This window comes from Anarhichas minor, unplaced genomic scaffold (assembly GCF_050575085.1).
Source record: "Anarhichas minor isolate MPS153535 unplaced genomic scaffold, ASM5057508v1 ptg000030l, whole genome shotgun sequence".
Lineage (NCBI taxonomy): Eukaryota > Metazoa > Chordata > Actinopteri > Perciformes > Anarhichadidae > Anarhichas > Anarhichas minor.
In genome coordinates, this window is record NW_027466476.1 from 7,463,304 (window position 1) to 7,487,517 (window position 24,214).

At 40.5% G+C, this 24,214-nt stretch overlaps 1 protein-coding gene across 1 annotated transcript in view; it reads left to right on the top strand.

Moving 5' to 3' along the window:
• The window catches only part of LOC142964558 (transmembrane protein 132C), a 210,159-nt gene that overhangs the window by 59,298 nt on the left and 126,647 nt on the right, over positions 1 to 24,214 (top strand). The window contains exons 2-3 of the mRNA XM_076104924.1: positions 9,542 to 9,960; positions 10,588 to 11,165. Coding sequence (XP_075961039.1) covers positions 9,542 to 9,960; positions 10,588 to 11,165 — 997 coding nt within the window. The remainder of the gene's footprint in view (positions 1 to 9,541; positions 9,961 to 10,587; positions 11,166 to 24,214) is intronic.

The window sequence follows — 24,214 nt, forward strand, 5'->3', positions numbered from 1 at the left end:
GTATGCCGTTCATGAATTATACATTTCATCATGTCACTGAAAATGCGCAATTCTGATCAGCTGGCACTTGTGGACCCAGTCGCCAGAAGAAAAACGTTGGATTTGTACGTTTCTGCAAACCGTTGATGCGTTGAATGTCGAGGTTTGTTAACCAAACGTATGTTTCACTATACCCTCATTTTGCCAGAAACATGCAAAGCGTAAAACATTTGCTAAAGTGTAGGCAAGAAAATTAGTAAAGAAATCATGGTTTGGATTAGTGAAGTAGCATTGTAAGAACTATAAAAACAATACAAGTTTAAACTCAATGTTTAGTTTTGGTTTCACATGGGAAACAATGTGATCTCCTGGAAGTCTTGTTTGATTGACCTATCAACCACCTCCCCCACCCGACCTTTGTGGACTTTCTCACAATTCACAATCGTAGCCATACTTTGAAAAATAGCACGGCCACATTTAACGTATCAGTGGTTTGCAGGAACGAAAACAATGCCAACATGGACAACTGAGCTGAAACACTAGCTGTGAAATTTTAAAACTACAAGAATGTCAAGGTACTTTGCCTCTTTATTTTGGTGTTGGCATTTTGCTTTGAGTCTATGAGTGATTCAGTTTGAGTTTAGTGATAAAGAGATATAGATATGCACATTTTTGTATACAGAATGCACAATAACAAACCATATAATTGCCATAAAATCAAATGGAAACAACTAGTTCTAGTCATAGTGTTTAACAAATTGGTTAAAACAAAATAATTGCAGATTGCTGCTGAACATCTTTTATTATAAAGCAGCTTCGGCCATGTCAACACAATAAATACATCTTCTTCCTTGAAAAAAAATCCAGTGGCGGCATTTTGTCAGACTGGAAATCAATAGGCTGCAATTAGATGGTCAATGCCGAATGCTATGCACTGTAACATCATTGATGTATTTACTTTAAAGGTAACCCGTGTAGCTTAATTAAGTTTTGCACCAAACTGCATTGTTTGTATCCTCACGGCCTATATACTGTATATGCATTGAACGTTTGTGGTTTCAAGAATACTTAAAGAAACTCATCTTATCCCTATTTTCCACCATTTCCTTACCTCCCCTCTCCTCACCTCTCCTCTCCTCTAATAACGACTTGGTTCCTATTGGTCAGTTAAGTCAGTTGAGGCTCTGAGTCCTTCAGCCCCTTTAAAAGCAGCTTTTACAAGTTGGCTGCCTGGCTGTGGACTACTGGAGGATAGAATTAAATGGCACCAAGGCCCAATGGATTTATCCTTTCCTCATATTCATAGCCAGAAGATCCCGGTCCGCCACACACGGTTGCTTTTCTTTACAGCTCTGTTTTAACTGAAAGAACTTCTACTTTGTTTATCACGCTTATTGGGGGCCATCTTTGGGGTGAGGCACGGCAGGTTCTAATGTTGGCTCAATGTCAGCATTTTACAGTTGATGTGTCTTTGCAAATATGCCCATAGGTCAAACACTATTGAGCTTTAACAGTTTTTTTTATCACCAGATAACGTGGTTAATTACAAACTAATTCAGATTTTCTTAGAAACTCAATACTGTAGTTCTTAAACTATTTTATAATAGACATGCTCAAACACATGTCCTTGAATTGGGTGCATTTCTTATCATGGTACTACCACTGCTCCGAGCACCTGATTGTCACTGTGCATAAGTACTTTAAAATGAAAGTACTTTACACACTCAGGATTCAATCAGTGTACCAGCAGTCCACCTTTGGAACACAACTCTTCAATTGGGAGCCACAGATTTTGGGATGTTTGATGTGGTCATTTTCCACCTGAAATAAAGGTTGAAAAGAAGCTGAGATTATTACATGATACTACAGCAATACAACTGCAAATGTGGCGCACAGACCAGAGGAACTGTGTGCACATTTTGTCATTGTGGACAAAGTTGAAATTGCACGTCACGTAGCACCCGTTGCCCCGAGAAAGACGATTTTCCACACATACAGTTCTTTTAAATCCCATACAACAAAGACAATCTACAGAACATGAAAGAAGTTCAGAATTTGCTGTGTTATAATTTTAACCATTTTGGTGCAATTTGATAAGAAAACAATCTCTCTGGATACCGTGTGTGTGTGTGTGTGTGTGTGTGTGTGTGTGTGTGTGTGTGTGTGTGTGTGTGTGTGTGTGTGTGTGTGTGTGTGTGTGTGTGTGTGTGTGTGAGTTCAGTATTTCCTGCACGCTTCTCCACCATTTTGGTCTGTGCTGCTCGACTTCCGTTCTGAGAGGTCTTTCTTTTCTTTCCCTTCTTTACCTCTGTCTCTGTCAGTAGTATGATGACCATGTGAAATTGCTCTTCACACTTCCCTGCATCTGCTGCCATAAACACACACCCACACAAACACTCTGAGAGACCGAGTGCAATGAACCCCACACACACACGAATCACGGTCCCAAAATTCACATCCACAATTCCCTAAATCCTCCATCCCACCATCTTATCCTTCCTACTCTTTCAGTAAGTCCATTTCAGCATCCCCCCCCTCTCTCACACTTTTCAAGGAGAGATTGGAAATGCAATGGATGGTCAGAGTGAGGGAAAGTGATAAGGATGTTGAAGATATACGTATATAAGCCATTCTGTCTTTGGAGTAAATTAACTAAACACATATTCATAATTAATCTGAATGTAAATCACCACTGAGTTTCTTCTTCTTGGTTGGACACAAACAATGAATGAATAAAATATGAATACAACTGAATGCCAAGCGTGGAGGAGGACTATGGTGGCAGACGCCGCCGCTGTTTCTTTTGTTACGTAACTTAGTACTTATTTTACCCTAAACCGCGATATTTTCCTGAATCTAATGAAGTTAGTTTTGTTGCCTATACTTAAAGTTGTTTTGCGTCACTTTCACAACTTGCAGCTGCAGTTTATCTGAAGCATTAGAATAGTAGTGATAAAGTGATAAAAAATGTGACGTTTACCTTTCTCCCATTGACTGTCTCATGTATTCAAAAAGTGTGAGAGTGTGATTAACTGATGGAGGCGGATGATTTATCTGAAATGATTAGCTATGACCTGTCTCCCTGTCTTCCCATTAAATTACTTCTATGGAAAGGTGTAATGGGAAACAGAAAGGCAAACAGAGGGGAGGGAAGCTAATATGGGGAGGTATAGAGGACGGAATTGAGAAAAAGAGGCCGGCAGATAAAAAGGGAGAGGGAGATATTGGGTCCAAGCAAGTGAGGTGAGGTGGGGGGGGAGGAGAGAGAGAGGTGGTGGTCAGACCATATCTGGGGAAATGTGACTCCACTGACCCAATGACAGGGACATCAATCAACAAGTGGTGTGTGCATGTGTGTGGGAGTGTTGGGGATTATTTTACCAGGGTTACACAGAATTCTGTAAACACTCCGCGGACAAGGACAAACTCAGAGGTTACTTTATCACAATTCCCCCCAAAAAACTCTAAGAAAAGGTTTATCATGTTAGGCTGGATTCCAATTAGCAGCATTAGTCAGCGACTAATGAGAGGTCTGGCAGTCAGCACTTTGATATATGAACAACTAAGAAAGAGGACAAATCTTCTGTTTCTAAACTGCTGGAATAGATACAAAAAAAGTTTTTTTAACATGTCAGCCAAGCACAGACAAACTGCATCAACAAGGAAGGACAGCGGTCCCATAACACATGCTGCAGTCAGTGTTTTAGGTGGAGTAAAAACAAGGAACATTTATCCTTTACAAGTTCTCTTGTTGCCAGTTTCTTCCAGGGATATTGAACTGGGTTTCACAATATTGTTAGGTGTTTCTCCAGACCCTGTAACACTAACACATTGAGCTGGTAGATTGGCTCGATTGTCAAATTACCCAAAATGTCTTGCCACATTTCGTGGTTGACTTCAAAACATTAACAGAGAGTAGGCCTGTTTGGAGACACTGTAATAAAATCAGGGAATGTACTTCTAATATAAGGATATACTTACTTTAGCTGACTGAAGCTCCAATACAGCTAATAGCTTTAGCCCCTTTGGTCTTTGAAAGGAGCGTGTCTTTTAAATGCTACACTCCCATTTTGTAACACAAGCTTTCAGTTGTAAATTCCTAGTCTCTAAGATCAAGCCCAGATGATATCACTTTGACATCATCAGGGGTTATTCTCTCAGACTGGACAAAGTTCCAACCGGAACCACAGAAGACATTACATAAATGAAGCTTGACGGAAGTTAAGTCAGGAAGACACTGTTTTTACACTCATTTATTCTCTCACTCTATTCTCTCTCTCTCTCTCTCTCTCTCTCTCTCTCCCCAGAGTATGGGCGTTCACTCTTATCATTGCTGTTAAACAAAAACCACAAACGGACGCAACCCGTTCACCTCCAGTCTTTGTCACATACAGTGCCCAATGTTCCTTTCGCTAAGCTCATCAGAAGTCCCACTCCACTTCCCATCATCCCAACTTGATCTCACAGAGAAACTTGAAATGACCACAACTTCTTAACAGCGCATTATGTGGTGAAGGCATGTAATTAAATGAAAGGATGTGCCACTACCACGGAAACAATTTAACCTCCTCCCTTAATGGACTTTAATCAAAATGTATTTCTCTTCAACCGGGCAATGTGTTTGTCCACCATGAAAAAGGAAACTAATTGACTTTGATTTTGGCACTCTTTCCATTTCCTCTTCACAACCTACGTCACAATGGGTTTAATTGCCTCCCCACAATTCTACCTTTATTGTGGACCATGTAGTAGAGCGCTCCCTAAGACGAGTAAAGTGACATTCATGTGGGAAATCATTGGAGTTCCCCTTTAATATTTAAAAAATGTAAACCATTAAGGAGAAATTGTGCAGGATAGGAGATAGAGAGACAGGCATAGAGAAAGAGAGATAGAGAGACCACCAAAATAAACTCATGCTTGTGATGAATGTTCTGCTCAGAAATAGAAACCTCATCCCTCTCTCATCCTCTTTCACCATATTACCTCTCCTCCTCAGCACTCTCTCCTTCCTTTCTTCCACATTTCACACCATCCTCGTCTATATATCTTCCCGTATCCATCTGTATCTCTCTCACTCCCCCTATCTCTTTCCGTCTCTCTCAGATAGTGTGCCATCTGTGTGATCAATGGAGTTAATTCTTTTCAGGAAATTCTCCCATGATGGATTTCTCTTTGCTGTGCTGTGTCTGCTCTGTGTTTTTCTTTTTTACCAGGTGGTGGTGGTGGTGGATGGGGGGGGCAATTTACTTCTGTGGATAAAAGCTTTGAACGGAGCAAAAGCAATCTGATGTTTTGATGCTCAAACTCGTCAATTTTGGACATTTTGTTGTTCTTCACAGACAGTTCACAGAAGTAAGAAAGCAGTCGCAGAAATATTTAGCTTTCTACTGCGTGCTCGGAATAGCTTTGCTCAGTAGCTCTAAGAATTTACAAGGAATAGCTATTTGTTCAAGTGTGCAAAACAACCTAAGCAAGACAAATAGTGGGACTGGCAATGAGGAGCAAACAGATGGAGAGGGGAGCAGAGAGTGGAGAAAGAAGTTTGTACACGGTTGTCATATATTAAAGGGAAATTGGTAGTAACAGTAAATCAAGAATAACATTCTACAGCATTTTGACACCTGCTGCTTTGGCAATGAATGCCAACCTTGGACCATGCCAGTGCACCACCGGCTGAATATGAAAATGAAAGTATTCACAAAAAAGTTCAATGGAGCTATGGATTATATGTGGGTGAGAAGTCGTTCACATTGAAGTCTATGTTGTGTTTTATTGGTGCAAGAACTTGCTGCTGCAGACAATGTTGGTGCAACATTTAGCTGGTTCTACTTGTCCTACATGTGTGTCTGTCTCACACCCACACCCAGGTAGACCCACTTAGAGACAGATACTCAAACCAGGCTGATGTAAAAGATAGCCCCTATCATGTGTGTATGTGTTGGTGTGCCTGTCTCTAATTAAATAAAACTCTGAGTCAATATATAACCAACACAATATCAAGCTGAACTGATACCATTGTCACATCTTGGTATCTCTCCTTTTCACTGGAAACCCATCTTGCTTTGCTTCTCGCTGTCTTTCCTCCTTTCTCTTTCTTCCTGTCCTACACGCTCCAGTGTGTTTTGATTATTGGCTGTGTGTGTGTGTGTGTGTGTGTGTGTGTGTGTGTGTGTGTGTGTACTTGGAAATAAAGCAGGATGGGCATTTTTGGGGGGGAAGAAGGATCACAGATGGGCCTTGTCAAATCTCTGTACATCTGGCTTTGTTCCTGTCCAATTTCACATAACACACACACACACACCCACACACATACATTTTTGCAGTATACCCTGTCTCACTTGTGATTACTTATACAAAAGTTTGCGTACAGTATATGCACATTTACACTTTTGCTTAACCATGCATGCACGGACAGGGACCCACTACAATAATCCACACACACTGGCACTTAGAGACATTTTCAAACACACGCACACACACTGAAGCACTCTGCAGCAGGACGCAGCGGGTATGGAATCCTATTGTGGAAGTATTGATGCCAGGTAATCTGGACCATGCCAAGTTTAATAGTAGCCAATTGCATACTCGTGTTTGGATGCCAGATTTCAAAGGGCCAACCCTGACTTGTGTTTTTATTATTTAAGTTCACGATAACACTGTCAGGATATTTTTTTTTTTACTATTTTGACTACAGCAAAAGCTTACATTTTCAGATTGCTAACATAACAAGCAACCAAGGCTCAACATCAACAGCAAGTAGATAAAAGACTAAAGAAAACATTCCACTAATATGTTTGAAAATCATCATAATAATAAATAAAGAAAATAAATATGACCTGAGATAAAGGGGAGACATTTGTTCCTAATATTTATACAATGTTAATAATTCCATCCAAGGGTCAACCTTTGCCTGCATGTGAAAGATTTGTGTGTGTGTGTGTGTGTGTGTGTGTGTGTGTGTGTGTGTGTGTGTTTGCCTGTTTGTGTGTATCAGCTGTTCGAAGTCCCTGTCCGGGATTGGGACATATGCTTCATAAGACTCCCGTGGACACACATAGACACACATGCAGGCTTTTGCACCTCAAGGACACCCATAAATATTAAAAGAAAAAAAACTATGGGTTACTGAGGCTAATGTGCTGATGTGTTTTAACCACATGACCTATCTGTCTATCAACAGTGGATGATTACAAACTGCATTTAAAAAATTCGCTCTGGCTACATTTCAACCAGCCTTTTTTGCATGTGACTTTCAACCGCTCAATATTCATGATATGCTCCAAAACATGAAGTGTCCTTGACCTTGCAGGCATAAATGTGCATAATGTCGACTTTTAATCTATACACAAACTTTGGCACCAAAAAGGATTTTATAACCCTTCGTTGGATGTTTTATTTTATTAAAGAATGGAGGAAGCCAATTAAGCTGAATATTTTACCACACTGTTAATATGAAAGAAACGTGTCTTCTTGTGACCCTAAAAACTCTTAGCCCCAATGTTGGTGCAGGTGGACATATTCATCTATTCAAAAAGTTTAATTGAATTCTTCAGTGACAAAGATTCACCCACAGACAACTTGGTGTCATTTGTAGTGAAGTTTATGCAGTCCTCTTGTGTAACATAAAAATGCCAGTATTTTACAATCTGTCACACTGTACTATGTGTTCACTTTCCCCCCGTCTTCTCCCTCTCTTTGTCCCTTTTTTCGTCTCACTCCATTTAGTTCCTCCTTTTCCTCTGTCTCACTGTTCTGTGCTTCATGCCTCTTTGTGTTTCTCTTTCCATGTCCCACCCCGTCTTTCTATTTTACTCTCTCCTTTTTTCCTTTCTTTCTCATGCTAAACTCTTCCTTACTTGCCCACACACCATAACCAAATCAGCCTGCTTATTCATGTTGCACTGAGGTATCACTTTATATCTTTGCTGTTATTTTTTTGTGAAGTCGCATCAGTATGACTTGCCCCAGACAGCGCTATGCTGTCCCACCCTCATTATATTTTCACACTCCGCTACCCTAGGACACATGGACACATGGAAACACACACACACACACACACACACACACACACACACACACACATACTTTTGTATGTGTGTTTTGTTTGTGCCAGGGCTGGTTCCTTGGTGTGGAAATTTAAAATTTAAAAATGGAAATTCTATTTTTCTATATTAAAATGCACTTCTTTAAAATTGTTCTCTGTGGCAGTAGCCATTTAAAGTATTCATGTTCTCTAAATGATTTGTCTACAGTATGGTCAGTTGAAAGCCTACAGGAATAACATGTATAGATTTCAAACATAGAGGTAGTTCCCCTTTAAAGCCCCCGAAGACTTGACTTTAAATCTCAAGTCTTATTCTGTAACATGGAATATTCACGATTTAATAAGCAACATTCAAAATAAAAAGACCATCATCTGATTCATAATGGGCTAAATCCTGATTGGTTCACAGAAGTAAATAATCTTTTCCAACTGAGGCCCCGTCCACTTCAAGCCAGTGAGAAAAGCACTGATAGAAAAAGACAGAAATCTCCAATGTGAAATAAACAAAACTGTTTGGCAGCAAATATTGTGTGTTAATGTTGGATCCTGTCACTCATAAAAAGATGATTAAAAAAGGGGCCTTAAGTGCATACAATGTAACTATGAGAAACTGAACCACAATATAATTAATTGTGGCTCCTGTTTAGCTAACATCAAATAGTTTACAATAAGTGATCAGTTTGGTGGTTCAGTGCAAGCACAATATAATGCTGACAAGCCAAACAGCGGATGAATAACAAATCGTAAGTGATGGAGGATAAGGCGTAGGGATCAAAACTTACTCCCATCACAGCGCAGTCATTGTAACCCTTGTCCTCTTTGGAAATGAGATACTGCTCCAAAACCGGTAATCCCAGGCTCTAAACTCCCAATCTTTGTGAAATGTCTGATAAATACACCAGGAAATGAATAAAAACTGAATGTAAAAATATGGAAATAAACTGCAGAGCAATGTGTCATTTTTGATAAATGCTGGTGTAATGCCTATAGAATAGGGATTTAAAAAAAGTGATGCATTAATGTAGAGCCCTGTGTGATGCCGAGTCGATCGACTGAGAGCTAATGTGTTCGTACTCACTTCTCCTTGTGCAGAAACACCATGCACTGTGGTGTATGTGTTGTAATGCATGTATGACAATGTGAAAAAGCTGATAGATGTGTCTGTGTTTAGATCAATTTGTGTATGCAATAAAAATGCATTTCACAGGTCAGTGAGTCTCGGATTTACACGAGTTATGTTTGTTGACTTGACTTTATTAGATGATTTGGATGTTTTGGATTTCAGATAGAAATGACACAGTTAGCTTTACATGTTTTAGCCATAGGTTTTTCATTAGTTATCTGATTTATGAAAGGGATGTTTGTTGTTGATGATTATATTGAAATTAATCTTTTTCCTCTCTTTTTCTCCTCCCTTCCCCTTTTCATCTTTCTCCGTTAACCTATTGCTTTTTTTCTTTTACTCTATTATTTTTTTTCGTGTTTTCCGCTCACCTCTCTTTCGCCTTCCCTGCTCAGTGTCTGACAGCCAAGCAGGAGCAGCAGGAGTTGGACCAGGGGGAGGGCCGGACTCCTCCCAGCCCCGTTTCAGCTCCTCCGTCCCCACCTACCTCCCCGTCCAATGCCAGCTCAGTGGTGCAGACTCCTCCTTCTTTCTGCGGGAATCCAATCAGGATGTTATGCGAAATGGCAGCCTATCATCTCGGACTGAGCCCTTCTTCCTCCAGCAACTTGAACCAGACGTTGCCGCCCAACAATCCCTGCCGAGCGTCAATTGCAGCTACGGAAACCTGAGCATTGAGCAGCCAATCCCAGTGGAGCTGCTTCAGGGTCCTCCACCGCATCTGCTGCTGACAACCAACCAGGTGACTCTGAACTGGAAGGTCAAAGGTCAAGTGGTGGTGCCCAAAGTTGGTTCAACACGGCCCTGGATACAGGTACTGGCAGTTTAATGTTTTACTTTGAATATAATTGATTTTTCCGCATAAATCTTCTAATGCCATTAAATAATGGTTTAGGATTCCCATATACCTAATATGCCAATCCCATACATTAAGCATGACCAAATTCAGAGGTAACTAATAAATGGATTTAATCTATAAATTTATCATATCCATTCAATCTTCATATAATCATTATTGACTTCTTGAAGCTTTTTCTTTGGCTGATAAAAAAGTGAGAGTTAAGAGATGAAAGACTACAAAACGCTCTGTGGAGCTGTGGGGTCAGGTGACGATTCCCCCTGTGGGTTTGTCACTACGAGCGACACCTTTCACATTACACACAGTCATTTGATCGTTTGTTGATGTAAATACACTGATTAGTGCCGCTGTAAAGAGTATGCTCATTAGTGCTTGTGCAAGAAATATTTCTGAACAGAAAGAAAGAAGACGAAAGTGTTTTAATGAACAGTTTTCTTTGCCATTCTGTGCGTTTAGGTGTTTAAACATGATTAATAATTTCAACTGTCAATCACAGTGTCAGAAAGAGATTTTTTTTTTATAGCTGTCCTGCTAATTTACCCATTTTGACATGATCATTATCTGCACTTGTTTTGTCCTCAGGTACTGTTTTATCTGGTGGGGCGGCGTTGGGATGAGCAGGACCCGCCTCCTCAAGCCCTCCTCCCATGTGTCAGAGCCATGGCCATCCGTGACACCAGTGAAGCAGCACCCTCGGCGGGCTGCCGACTCGTGGGACCATCTGGCATCTGTGTTGTCCGTCTGGAGATTCCCCCAGCTTGGTTTACACCTCCGCAAGTGAGAAAAAGACCTCCTGAAGTGACTCTACCATTACTGGATGTGTATTACTCAATCATACCAGTGGAAGGGGCTGGTCAAGAGTGTCCCTCCATTGTTAATGAGCCATGGAGAGGTCAGAGTGCAAACGTCGGGCCTCTTGGCGGCCTGGGCATGGGTCTCGGGGGACAGTGGAGCCCCCTAGTGGATGGAGGTCTTCAGGACATGCTGAAAGCTGGTTCTGTGGTAATGACCATGGGCCCGGTTTCTGCCAAAGGAGAAAAATTGAGACTTGATGAAAATGTGGAGGTTCTGGTGCCTCCCAGCCCGGTTCGGCTCGGCAAGACGGTGGCGTTTGGCGTCTACATGAAGACGGGTTCAAACACGCAACAGTTTACGTTAAGGTGGGAACACAAATGCCTTCAAATAATTTATCTGGCTTCAATCTCATTTGGTATTCTGTTCTCTTTTTGACTCATTTAAATCTTTCTTCGGTTTCTCTCTTATTCTTTTTCTATATCATCTTATTTCTTTCCTCCTCATCTGCTGTCTCATCTCTCACTGCCGCCTCCCGAGGTTGTTGGCTGTCACCTTTGTGTACTCAGCCTCTTTCAGGAGCCAGCAATGCAAATAACAACCTCATGAATATTCATGTTTGATCCAAGGAGAGAGGAAAACACAGAGAATGTGAATCGTGAGAGGGGAATGGTGACTGAGAGGGACTGAAGGGGAAATGAAAGAAGGCGCATTAAATTAGAGTAGATCCTGGTTTCTCAAACTAAATGGTGGTGCCCAAAATGCCTCTGAGGTGTGCTTTAAGAGGTCACCTACATGGTTTCCCACATAATCGGAAATGTGTTTTCATGCGCTTGTATCTCAAGAAACAGATTTATTTTTGGTTCGCTGGCTGAAAATGAGTTTACAACCTGTGATCTAAGCTAAGCATGCATATCTGCATCCCATCTCTGCCTCATCATTTCACTGACTTTAGGGATTTCAGGCTGACAAATGACAGATTTATCATCTTTCACTATGTATTATTCTGTTCGGAGAACATCTCAGCACACAAAACCTTGGCTGGAAATAGCATCGCCATAACAATATACTCCTATGAGGTTAGAATTATGGAAACAGTCTTAGAGAGCAAATCACAGCAACTTTGAATACATTTTTCAATGTTTCAGTCTAACATTCACTGTAATTGTCAATCGACTCCCCTTTTCACATGAGCCTTTAACAAGATCATTCTCGCAATGTCAAAGGAATAGTCTTTACATATTGTAAGCGGCACATTTATGCCGCTAAAAATATTTTGAAACGCTAAAATTATACCTTTCCAATAATACACGTGGGACCAGGAAGGACGTAATATACTTTACGTAAAATAATTTACAGCACCACAGTTGTGTATTTGTTTGTGCGCAATCATTCCTGAGGTCACCTGAGGACAGTGGAGGAAAAGAACAAGTGGCTAGACTGCACTGCACCTAGTCGCACTACCTGCTGATGAAATTCACACACACAGACACACACACACACACACATTCAAGAAGGAGGGAAATAAATACGCTCACGATTTCTCTCTGCCATGTATAGCACACATACTTCTTCACAGTACAAGCGCACACACAGATACACTGTACACTTTTGTTTGCCGTGTCTTATCTGTGCGCATATTAAGCACACACACACACACACACACACTTACAAACACACATATAACTGATGAGGTGGCCTCTTTGGTTCCCCCTACAGACACTTAGTCTCTGTCTTTGTTGTACAACACCCCTGCTGTGTGTGTGTTTGCATGTGTGTGCTATACTGCTACAGGAAGATAGTGGAGCTCCTGCTCTATTTTATTCTATTCTCTTACTACATTTCTCAGTCTGATGCAACAGGTGTCCACCCGTGTGTCCATTTTGAAGAATGACTATTTTAAAAAAGCTCTTAGCATCTTAGTATTGAGCTTATCTTTCATTTGCATCTGAGGTGTCTGTGTTTGTGTGTGTGTGTGTGTGCGTGCGTGCGTGCACTCCCGTCCTAACTGCGGCTCTTGCCCTCTGCTCTATAGCATTCAGCACACGGATAATCTCCCATGTTAGAAGCACAGTCAGACATGTAATAAGGCTTAAGTGGATCTCATTCCTGTGTGAGTGTGCTCATATGTGAAGTGTGTGTGTGGGTGTGGGTGTGTGTGTGACACATAATAAGCCTTAAGTGTGCTCCATCACACTGAGGTGATGTGATTACGATAAACTACTGAAGAGATGGGGGCACACGGAGAGAGGACGAGCGAGAGAGAGACAGACAGAGACAGGAAGTAAAGGGGAGAGAGGGCCTAAAAGAAAGTGGAGAAAAGGGAGAGACCGTAACATAGACGAGTGAGGAAGAGAAGGGAAATGCTTCTTGCACTTACAGCTCTTCCTCGCTCCTCTGCTCTTCTAAAAGGTAAAGATGCAAGGATGGAGGACTCGAAGCAACACACGTGCCAAATTGGATTGGCTTGAAGTCTGGCGTAACCATACATGATTCTGTCACGTTATGATGAGACTACCCCGTCTGCTAAGCAGTAGCTGGAACTGTGGTTGTGGATATCTGAGACATCCGGCACTGATCGAGCCCTCTTCCTCCAATTGAGTCACATTTTCAGTATGAGTCACATCATCGGCTTTGATCACAATTTTTTCGATTTAAAATGTTATCATTTAATTCATTCTAAAGCTGAAGCCCACCACAGTTGTCCCCGGAACAATTCTCTGCTAACACTGACCTTGATTTTGTACAATCGAAAGTCGAATTGAACACATTTTTTTGTGAAATTATCACTGCCCTTCTTTTGTTATTCATATTTCCATAGAGCCAGACATGAAAATAAGATTTTTGAATACATGTTATGTGTTTCGTATTCATCTATTCATTCATTATCAAACCATCAGAAGTAGGCCATTAGAAAAGATAGTGGCTTTTGTCCTCCTGAAAGAGTTAATCATTTCTCATAGAAAATGGTCAATCCTATATGAAACTAAAGTACAGACCCTTTTTGCAGGTAAACACATTGTCTTCACTATTAGTGTTTCTAGCGAATGCACAGTGACTACAGTCTCCAGACATTATAGATTCAGTGCCAGAGTCACAGACTGTGACCAAATGAAAATGATACAGATAGACAATTAAACATGTTTATGGCTGAAAGAACACAGCTGACATGTGAGACATGTGCTAGATGAGTGTGTAATTGGTTTTTGACACTGGTACTCAAGCTTAGATATTAATAAAAATGCCAAGATAATGAGTCAAACTTAAATGGCTCCCCCGCTCTTTGTGCCGAAGCCAAGATTAATTTTGAAAGGACAAGAGGATGAAATGGACAGACTTCATGGTTAATTAAGAACTGTGAAGGTGTTTTGTGCTGTTCGTGTAATTCAAGATTTGCTCTTGATTTTTATTTATTTTTTAAAGAAAAATGTCATATTTGTCAAAGAGAGGTTATTTGTCCAGTTTGATAAATCATCCTCTGAGGGTTACATCAGAGTAGATGCAGCTTCTCGATTATTAAACAGGTTTCCAATGCAGACGTTCCTGCCATGTTTCCACTTTGCCACACGGTGGAGAATGCGTGTATATATAAATATATTTATATATATATAATTATATTATGACTGCATGTCACATTTTCCACTCAAAAGACATATAGGACACACTCCTCATTGCAACGCTCTTACTTCTGCTCTCCAAGATGCAATTCAAGTGGAGCATTCTTAAAGACAACAAAATAATGAGATAATGAGGCCACGAGTATTTAAATGTTGGGGTAGCGGCATGCACGTTAAATATGAATCCGTTTATAGAGCCCCTGATTTGATCTTCATGTTGTCAAAACAAAGAATAAGACTTATTTCCGCTGTGTCATTGTACATCAAAAATCACAGGATGACAGCATGTTGGGCGATGCAATTTAAAAACCGAGTCTTCCCACCAAAGTACATTCCTGTCAACCATTCTATAAAGGAACAAAATACAGCCCTTATTCCTGTTGTTAATATTTGTAAGCTGTTTTCTGCTGGAATGTCCACAATATGGCATTAACTCCAAAGGCTAAACGAGCTTCTCTCTTCATGCGTTAATCCGATAGATCAGTTCCTCAGAAAACAAAAGACTTAATCACTATCTCTCATTTTCAACATCATCTTTTGTATCTTCAAAAAGTGGAAAAGAGGGCAACACTTGATGATGAATTCATGCTCTGTGCAGCTCCAGTTCAGTGAGCATTCAACCGAAAGTATTTAATACGGTGCTACAATCTGTGGAAACCTTTTCCATAGAAGTTTGATGCTTTGAATCTATTTTTAGTTGAGCATTTCAGCATTTTTCAGCAGTGGGAATGTTGACAGACTGAGGGTCAAAGTGATTAGTATCACCCTCATTAAAAAGCTGTCATCTTGAACTGGGTGCTATCGTTGTTTAGTTAGTTAATAAGCAAGATGATTACCGACGAGGGGGAACATGGTGTGTGTGAGTGTGTCTTTGTGTGTGTGTGTGTCTGTGTGTGTCTGTGGGAGAGTGTGAGGCATATACTGCAGACATAGCGACTGGAACAGAAATCATCAAAAGGCAAAAAACATTTTTTTTCCTCTGCTTGTCTCATTTTTCCTGTATTTTCTCTCACTCTAACTTTTTTTATGTGACTTGTTGTTATAATAGTCATTTGTTTCAGTATACGGCCTGTATTTACGGTCCAATTCTTTCTTTCTGTGTGTGTGTCCGTCTGTGTGTGTGTGAAGGGATTAGTGGATATTTCCTAAGGTTCAGAGGGGAAATGTACTTCTAAGGACCAGCTAGTCCTCTCTGGTGGTTCCACCCACACTCCTCTGTGTCACCACACACACACACACACACACACACACCATATACCGAGGACAAATGCTCTTACACCACCAAGGAGGGAGAATCAATTGTTTTTGTGACTATGTGTGTTTGTTTGTGAATGTACAGTATAAGCAGCCTTTCAGTAAGTAAACACACAGCAATTTGTGCAAATGCATTCCTGCACATGTGCTCATCTGCTTCGGTACATATATTCGCATTCATCTGTGTTTTACAACGTGTGTGTGTGTGTGTGTGTGTGTGTGTGTGTGTGTGTGTGTGTGTGTGTGTGTGTGTGTGTGTGTGTGTGTGTGTTATATATCGTGTTCGGGAATATTATGTGTTCTGTGTGCATCCTGTACTTCATGTTGAGCCGTAGTGTGTGTAACTTTGTGATGTCGTTGTCTTTGTTTGTCTCTCTGGTTTAGTCTGTCCTCTCTCTTTATGTGTGTCAGTGTCCTTGTTTCTCTGCTGCTCTTTGAGTTGAACCCTTCCAACTGACACATATATTTTATACAATCTTTGAAAGGCGCCGGAGATAAAATGATAATTAGATGCATTTCTTTCAGCCCTGATAAAGGCAATAAATAGTCTTCCAGGGTTGATACAAAAAAATAAACACTTCCCAAACTTCCCAAATCAACCGTGTATTGGTGGAAGACGCTTTGGTCTGAGCGCTTCTTGTTATTGTCATATGTCGTTTGTTGGGTGATAATCTATTTATAAACTGAGATCTTGTAGCAACTTTGAAGCTAACTAATGAGTAATATCAAATTATACATAGCCAAATATGACAATTGTAAATTGTTTACGTGCGTGCAATTAAAGCCCTCTCAAATGTGATTGGTCAACACTACTCGGACTACAAACATAAACCCGATACCAAAGTGTTGTCTTGTTCCCTACATTCTGCATTCATGAGCAGAATCTGTTTAAAGAAATTACTACTAAACAAACCTACAATAAGGCAGAGAGTAAAAAAAGTTTATGAAACGTATGAATTTGCACGCCAAATATGCTAGTCTGCTACCATTAGTATGGTGCCAGAGATACAATCTGGTGACATATGAATGAGTCATCACTCAATGTATAAGTAAACTAATTTTACTCTACAAAATTGAGAAAAATACATCGAATCTATTTCTGTATCCAAGTCAGTGTCTCTCTGCCTTTCTCCTTTTCTGTGCGTGCATTCCTCTGATTATTATATTCTGTAAAGGAAATCTTCCCTGGATCAGATATTTCTCTGTCCATTCTCTAGGAGGATCTGCTTCCACAGAAGCAGCACTTTAAGTAGTCACCCGCCATTAAATTGCACTCAACAACAATATGTACTTCCACTCACATACTGTATATATATATATATATATCTAGCCCAGATTGCTCTGGCTAGCTCTATAAATGCCACTGTTACTTTAAACTATGCTTAATCCATACTGTGTTAAGAATATGGTTGCTGTATTCAAACCAAATAAGGGGAAATTGCAACACAGCAGGGGGTTGGAAAGGCAATTTTCTGACAGGATCCGCCTCCTCCTTCTTCATTTTCTTCTTTGTCATCTTCTTCATCTTCTTCTTCTTCTTCTTCTTCTAGATTTTCCTCCATTCTTTCTACTCTCTAATAGCTTTAGTTGCTTAAATAAGGTTAATGTGCCATGAGGTGTAACGTCAAGAAACATAATGCTTCCCTGGTGGAAAATAAACCCAGCAGTCATTTTTGTCTTCATTGGGGGGAGTCAGCTAGAAGAGGCTGTAACATAACCACCTTTACATGCACCAAATATTCAGTTTTTTTGCCCTTATTCTGAAACAAGCAGTATTCTGAATAAGCTGTTTACATGGATAAGGAAAATTAATACTCCAGTACTATTCCCATATAGCATAGCTGTACATATCCCGATTAACTTCAAATTACCCCATGCCACATCCTTATCACCGGGGCCAGTGAATTCCACCCCAACGCCATTCTTGGCTGTGTATTAAAGGGGTCGATGCCCTACTATGATATGAAAATATGTTTTTTCAAAGTTTTCCAGGTGGCAGACTTGTTCGAGCTTGCAAACACAGCCTCTCTCTTTCATTCCTTTAAGCATCTTCTTGAAAAGGTCAGCGTTGCGATATTTGTGCATATTCAAAAACCTGTTGATATCCATGTCCTTCAAGTATGTGTTTCTCGTTCTGACCAGAAATGTGGGCTTTTCCATAAGGAATGCAACTCTACTGCAGCTTTCCAAACTATTAGCTAGTTGGTTTGTGTACAACACACAGAGCTGGTCGTTAACAGGAAAGAGGCCGTGTGTTGCATTGCCGTAAAAAAAACCCGATTGAAACGCATATTCCAAATAATCTGTATCTACAATGCTTCTGAAACATAAATAATATCGGCATATCCCACATCTCTAAATCGGAAAATGCTCCATTTGGAATAAGGCCTAATGCAGAATATCCAAATGGAATATGATGTTTACATGAGCCATATCAAATTTGAAATGTCATCATAATCTGGATAATAGTGGAATATAAGTGTGCATGTAAAGGTAGTCAATGAACGGCTTAGATGCCTGAACTCTACCCTTATGAATCATAAAGTTCTCCATTATTACGTTAAAGAAAGGCTGATTTGATGGCGGTAATTGGCAGCACTCATTGCTATAAACATCCAAATAATCTGATCGGTAGATATGTGGGATTACCCAGAGGCATATTCACACACCCACACACACACACACACACACACTGAGAAAATACAAAATAACAAGATAAAACTGTTATCAGAAAAGTAATTTGGTCTTTTTTTTGTACGTATACACTGGGAGAGTTAACACAGACACATGCACACTTGCATACATATTAAAGCAATCATTCACATGTTTGACAAGAATGTAGATAAATAGACCCATTAATCTGTGTATGTTGCTCTCCAGTATCAGCTGACACACACAGATTATGTGTACAATTGCTCTGCTCCATTATTCGATAGCCTGATACCCAATGCCAGCAGCCAGTATGTAAAATTCCTGCTGAGTCTGGGAGGTCAGACTGGAGCCCACAGTCTTTAATAGTACTTCTTGCGGAAAGTGCTGAGGAACATTCATGGCAGCCGACACGTCATGATAAACTAAAATAAATCAGACAATGATGATCAGGTATGGTTACTTCTTAATGCAGTGTCACTTGGGCAGAGGTGGAGAGCTCTGCAATATTACTAGACTGTTGGATCCGTTGTTCTAAGTATAGGGTAATTTGTCAAATACTTTTAATGTAGCGTAGCTATTATTTAGGACTGTGCTCCTAATGGTATTATCACCTTTTCACTCTGATATTCCCTTGAGAAGAGCAAAATACACACACACACAGACACACACAGACGCACCTACTCTCTCTATTTAACCCACAGTCACTCTGTCTCTGTTTCTTTCCCTAATCCAGTCTGCGCTATCATTCTGTCTACAGCATTCTTCCTCTACTTTCTCTCCTCCCTGCCCTTCAATTTCCCTGTCACCATCTCCTTTCTTCCTTCTCCCTTCTCCTGCGTTCTCCCCCTCGCTCCCTCTTTCCATCTCAAATCTGTCATGAATATTCATAAGGGTGTTATTTGCATTGCTGGCTCCTGAAAGAGGCTGAGTACACAAAGGTGACAGCCATCAACCTCGGGATAGTGCCAGTGTTTGTGTGTTTTTGGGGCTCTGCGTGTGTGTGAGGGCGAGAAAAATACAGACGAAGGTAGACATGGTAGAGGAGAAGGAGCAAAGTCTGAGAGAAGAATGGGGGATTGTATGTACTTTGGCTGTATCTCTTGCCAAATGATTGACACTATCACTGGAATTCTAATTAATAAGTCTCCGAGTATGAGTGTGTTTGAACAAAATTGCCTTTTGAACTTATTTAAATGACTGTGATCCACAGCACAGCCGTGTATGTGCACACGTATTCATTTAGCTGTCTCCGCAAGTGTCCCATCTCTCCCTGCTTTTCGACTCCTGGCACTCTTCTGTGTCTTTTCTTCGTTTCTTTGTTTTCCTAATCACTCTTTGAGTCTGGGTCTGCCAACGCTAGTTTGGGGATGCTTCAAATGCAAATGCCTGGCCGGTTCATTGTGTTGTGTTTATTGTGCGTGCCTCTCCTTGCTGCGGGATAGAGGAGCCCCAATTAGAAACGGGGCTCCTCTGTACTGCTCCTGCATTCCTCTGCGCTGAGGATGCACCAGTTACTCTGAGTAGCATGTTTTAAACCATATGGTGTGTGTGTGTGTGTCTTTTTCTGTGTGTTTGGGCATTTACCTCTAAGTTACCCCAGGAGTTAAGTTTGTTATTATTCTAACAAGCCGGGAGAGAACAGCTGATATTTTTACTGACAGAGAGAAATCCCTTTCCCGCAGCTTTCCACCCTGGAACTCGAATAACATTTTTATTTACTTGGCCTGGAACCCAGGCTCATGAAAACATCTTGTCTGTTTTATTATTCTGGGACCCACTTGAAATAGGCTACAGATGTTGCTGTTGTAAAAGTCCCAATTTGTACTGCGCAATGGCTGAAGTGCAGCTGCACATTGGCTCCGTTTCCACAGGGGGGATTTGTGGAAGTTAGACATTGTATGTAGCTGGTATGTTTTTTTCTTTCATACAATACATTTATTTTGTTATTAATTATTATAGATGTTGCATTTGTCTGCTGCAGTACAGCTGGTGTTTCCGCTCTGTCAACTACATATCCTCTTTTTTACTTTTAGAAATGATCAGAAACCAAAAGAAAAAAGTTCATATTTACTTTTTGGTAAATTTGCATTAAATATCTAAATACAGGGGTTCAAACAGCAAATGTTGTAATTTTGAACCTAATATTTATCGGCGAAGGAATTTCTGTGCCTTCAAAGCATCAAATTAATTTAACAGGCCTTTTTAGTATTCATCCGTTAGCCTCTCCTCTTTTACCTTTAACTCTCTTTAGCTCTCTCTATGAAAAATAGCTCTGCAGCTCCACTCTGATCACAAAGTGGGATTCTTTAGGCTGAATCTCATCTACATGGCCCTTAGTTGTTGCAGAATGACACCATTCTTCTGAGACTTTCTGCTATAAGTAGCTTGTTTATCTGCTCAACACATTGCGCATATTTTTCTTTCCATCCCATTTGCTTACAGTGATGAGCTCTATGCTTTAGTTTATCCAAACCTGCAGTTCCCAATATCGCTTTCTCTTTTAGTACTTCTTCCTATATTCACTATGCACTGCAGGGAGCTGAGGGGCTGAGGAACAATACTGTTTCCTGTCTGTGTGCGTAGTGCATATGTGTGGGCGTGTCTTTGTCACCGGGCTCAATCTGCATTTCTATTTAGGTCTTTCAGTCTTACACATCGTACGCTGTGGACACATGTAAACACACGTGAGCCTGTCACGATCTGAGTAATTGTTATATATATATTGATATTATTCGTCACACTGGTCAACTTCAAATTACTTTCTTTTCTTTCCTATCTTTAAAACCAGAGGCCAAGAGCTATAACTGTGTTAACATTATTATACTTTTTGTTCTATCTTTAAAAGACTGTTTCTCGGAAATCCAAGACATGTACTTCGAAAATTTAAAAAGCAACTTTTGACTATTTTCTCCCCATAGAATAATATGCTCGATCAAGTGTGACCGTCTCCCTCTCCTCTTTCAGTCGCAATTCATGCTGTCGCATTTACCCACTGAGCCAGTGAACACCATCAAAAGTGTATAGAATTTTTTTCACACATGTGATTGCTCACCCACCATGACAGTTATGTGTTGTTACAGAAAGCCCAGCAGAGTAGACAAAAAACACCCGGTAGAAACTGGTTCTTTTATGTGTCTTTGTTGTATTGGCATATGTTCCTCAAATCTCTTGCCAAAGAAGAAGCTACAATATCAGGCAGAATATGCGATAGCAATGGATGAGTGCTTAAAGTTCAGCTAATCTCTACTCAAGACTTCCTATCAAACCCGTCCAATGATGTGTTTGAGTTTGGCTCTGAGCTGTGAAATCTCCGAAAATACCCCCCTGAAAATAAGGATGTTATTGTTCATTCCAGACACGCTGCATCCACATGGATCAGTCACAGTTTGGTGGACCCTCAAAAGCAATTCATAAATCCTTCATGGAGTTCCTCAAGGATCTCAAAAGGATCTCACAACAGCAGTGGTGTTTTTCTCCTCTTTCTTTGGACTTCTCCTTGCTACATGACGTGTTTTAAGGTCACAGGGATTTTCTGTCACAGGGCACCGATGCTCTCAACCTTGTAATCTACTGGTCGCTTGTAATGTTGTGATCTTGGAAATTCAAGCTTACTCTGCTGTTTGCGCTCATTCTCAAGTCACTCTTGATACGAGCATCACCCAATCGTGTAAAACTTTAGTGATTACCGTATTTTCCGCACTATAAAGCGCACCGGATTATAAGGCGCACCTTCAATGAATGGCCTATTTTAGAACTGTTTTTATATATAGGGCGCACCGGATTATAAGGCGCATAGAATAGAATAGCGTCGTAAGCGTGTCTCTTGAAAGGTGCCATTTTGGGGTCTTTATACACACAAGTGGTGTTGGACTAGGAGTAAGCACAGTACCGGTGTTTACCGCGGTGCGGCTTTGTAGTTTACCAGTCGTACTGAAACATTTTGACAGAGCGCCGTGTACAACCAGTATGGATCAACCAATTAACCAATTGATCCATATATAAGGCGCTCCGGATTACAAGGCGCACTGTCGTTTTTTGAGAAAATTAAAGGCTTTTAAGTGCGCCTTATAGTGCGGAAAATACGGTACATTACTTATTAATGAAGGAATTGAAGATCCCCTGAAGTCCTTTTTAGATTCCAGAGTGTGTAAGTGATTGTTGGGAAACACCAGCACTGTGTCTTATTGGATTCCCATGACTTACGTTAGATATACTCCCATAACCATGATCATGTGGGATCAGATTGAAAAGACATCGTTGGCATTGTATTGTGTTTCCAAAGCTAAATCAGCTGCTGGCTAATTTAAATACAAGAAGGGCTTTAATTTCCCCTCATGCTCTCAACCTGATCAACTGCAAACCCGTTTTACTCAACCAATGTACTTCATTTAATCAGTGTACAGCTTTCTGTCAATGCATTTAATGTTGATTATTTTATTGTCTGTTCCTGTTCGTATCTGTATTAATCATCAACGTTATTGGAAGGCAGTGTGGCCGTGAGGGGCAGTTAGTTGTTGAACTTGAACTAAAATCTCATTTAGAGCAGATGCTTTCCATTGCTGAGGTATGGTATGAATTCACGGCTGGCTCCATGATTGACCACAGTGGTTCGTGTTTGCTCGTTTATCAGTGCTAATTTGCCCGGCTAATCTCCCCATTAAGCTCAGTGAGAACATTAGCCTAGCAAATTAGCACTGATGAATGGGCTATTATTCATGGCAAAATCTCCACTTCCATTCGCCTGTTTCATTTTTTTTTAAGTTTCCTTTCTCCCTCTTTCTCCCTCTTTGTTTTCAGCCCTTCGTTTTTCTCTTCCCTAACCTCTTGTTCTATGGGACCTACTGCACAGCTTGCTTGCTCTGTTATTTGTTTGTAATAATGTTTAAGACAGTTTCACTCTGTACAGTATATGAAACTGAAAATCTATACACTGTATAGATTAAAGAAAATTGTTCCAAAAAGCACTTAAGAAGCAGGAAGCAGGATGAATACATGAAGAGGCGAAAGAGAAACCATTGCCACCAGTTTGGGCCATGTGTAGGACTTATACATATAGAATTATAACTGGATGTGTAACACCTTTGTTGGTTGAGCTGCTTGTTGGAAAAACAAAGGAATCACCAATGTCTCAAGTCTATTTCCTACCACCCTTTCTTCTCCCAGTAAAACCTCTCTATTCTAATCTTAACAGGACTTAACAAAAATATATTCCAGTTGACACACGTACACACATGCACGCACGCACGCACACACACCGTGTGTGTAAATGTGCCTGTACCACAAGAACATGCAAATGGCACACAGCCATGTTGAGTATACAGAAAAACAAAAGAATATATGTATGCGTGTGTAAATGGTGGCTTCTCTATAAGAACATTGCCCAGAGCTCCTGGGCCTGCAGAACCATTTGTCTGCAAATATCTAAATCCCTTAGGGAAAGAGAGAAAGAAGAGAACATTGTGAGATAAAAAAGAGTGGGTGCACAACATGTAAGAGAGGAACAGAACAGGGAAGCTAAAAAGTGAAAGCAGTATCCATCTCCTTTATTTCTCCACCTATACTACATCTGTTACTGATTGTTGGTCTTCCCTTCTCCCTTCGTCTTATTATCACTTTGCCCACCTCATTTTTCCTAATTTATTTGTCTACTCTCTCTCTCACTCTCTCTCTCTCTCTTGCGCCACTATTTCTCCTAATTAGCGTTTATTATGTGTGCTGTACAGTCAGCTAATTAATTAAAGTAGTCATCTCGTGATTAGTTGCAGCACATCCTCGTGGAAGGACTCATCTTTATACCCATGGAACACGATCCACAAAGATGTGTTACACACACACACACACACACACACACACACACACACACACACACGGACACACATATCGACACTTGGCAC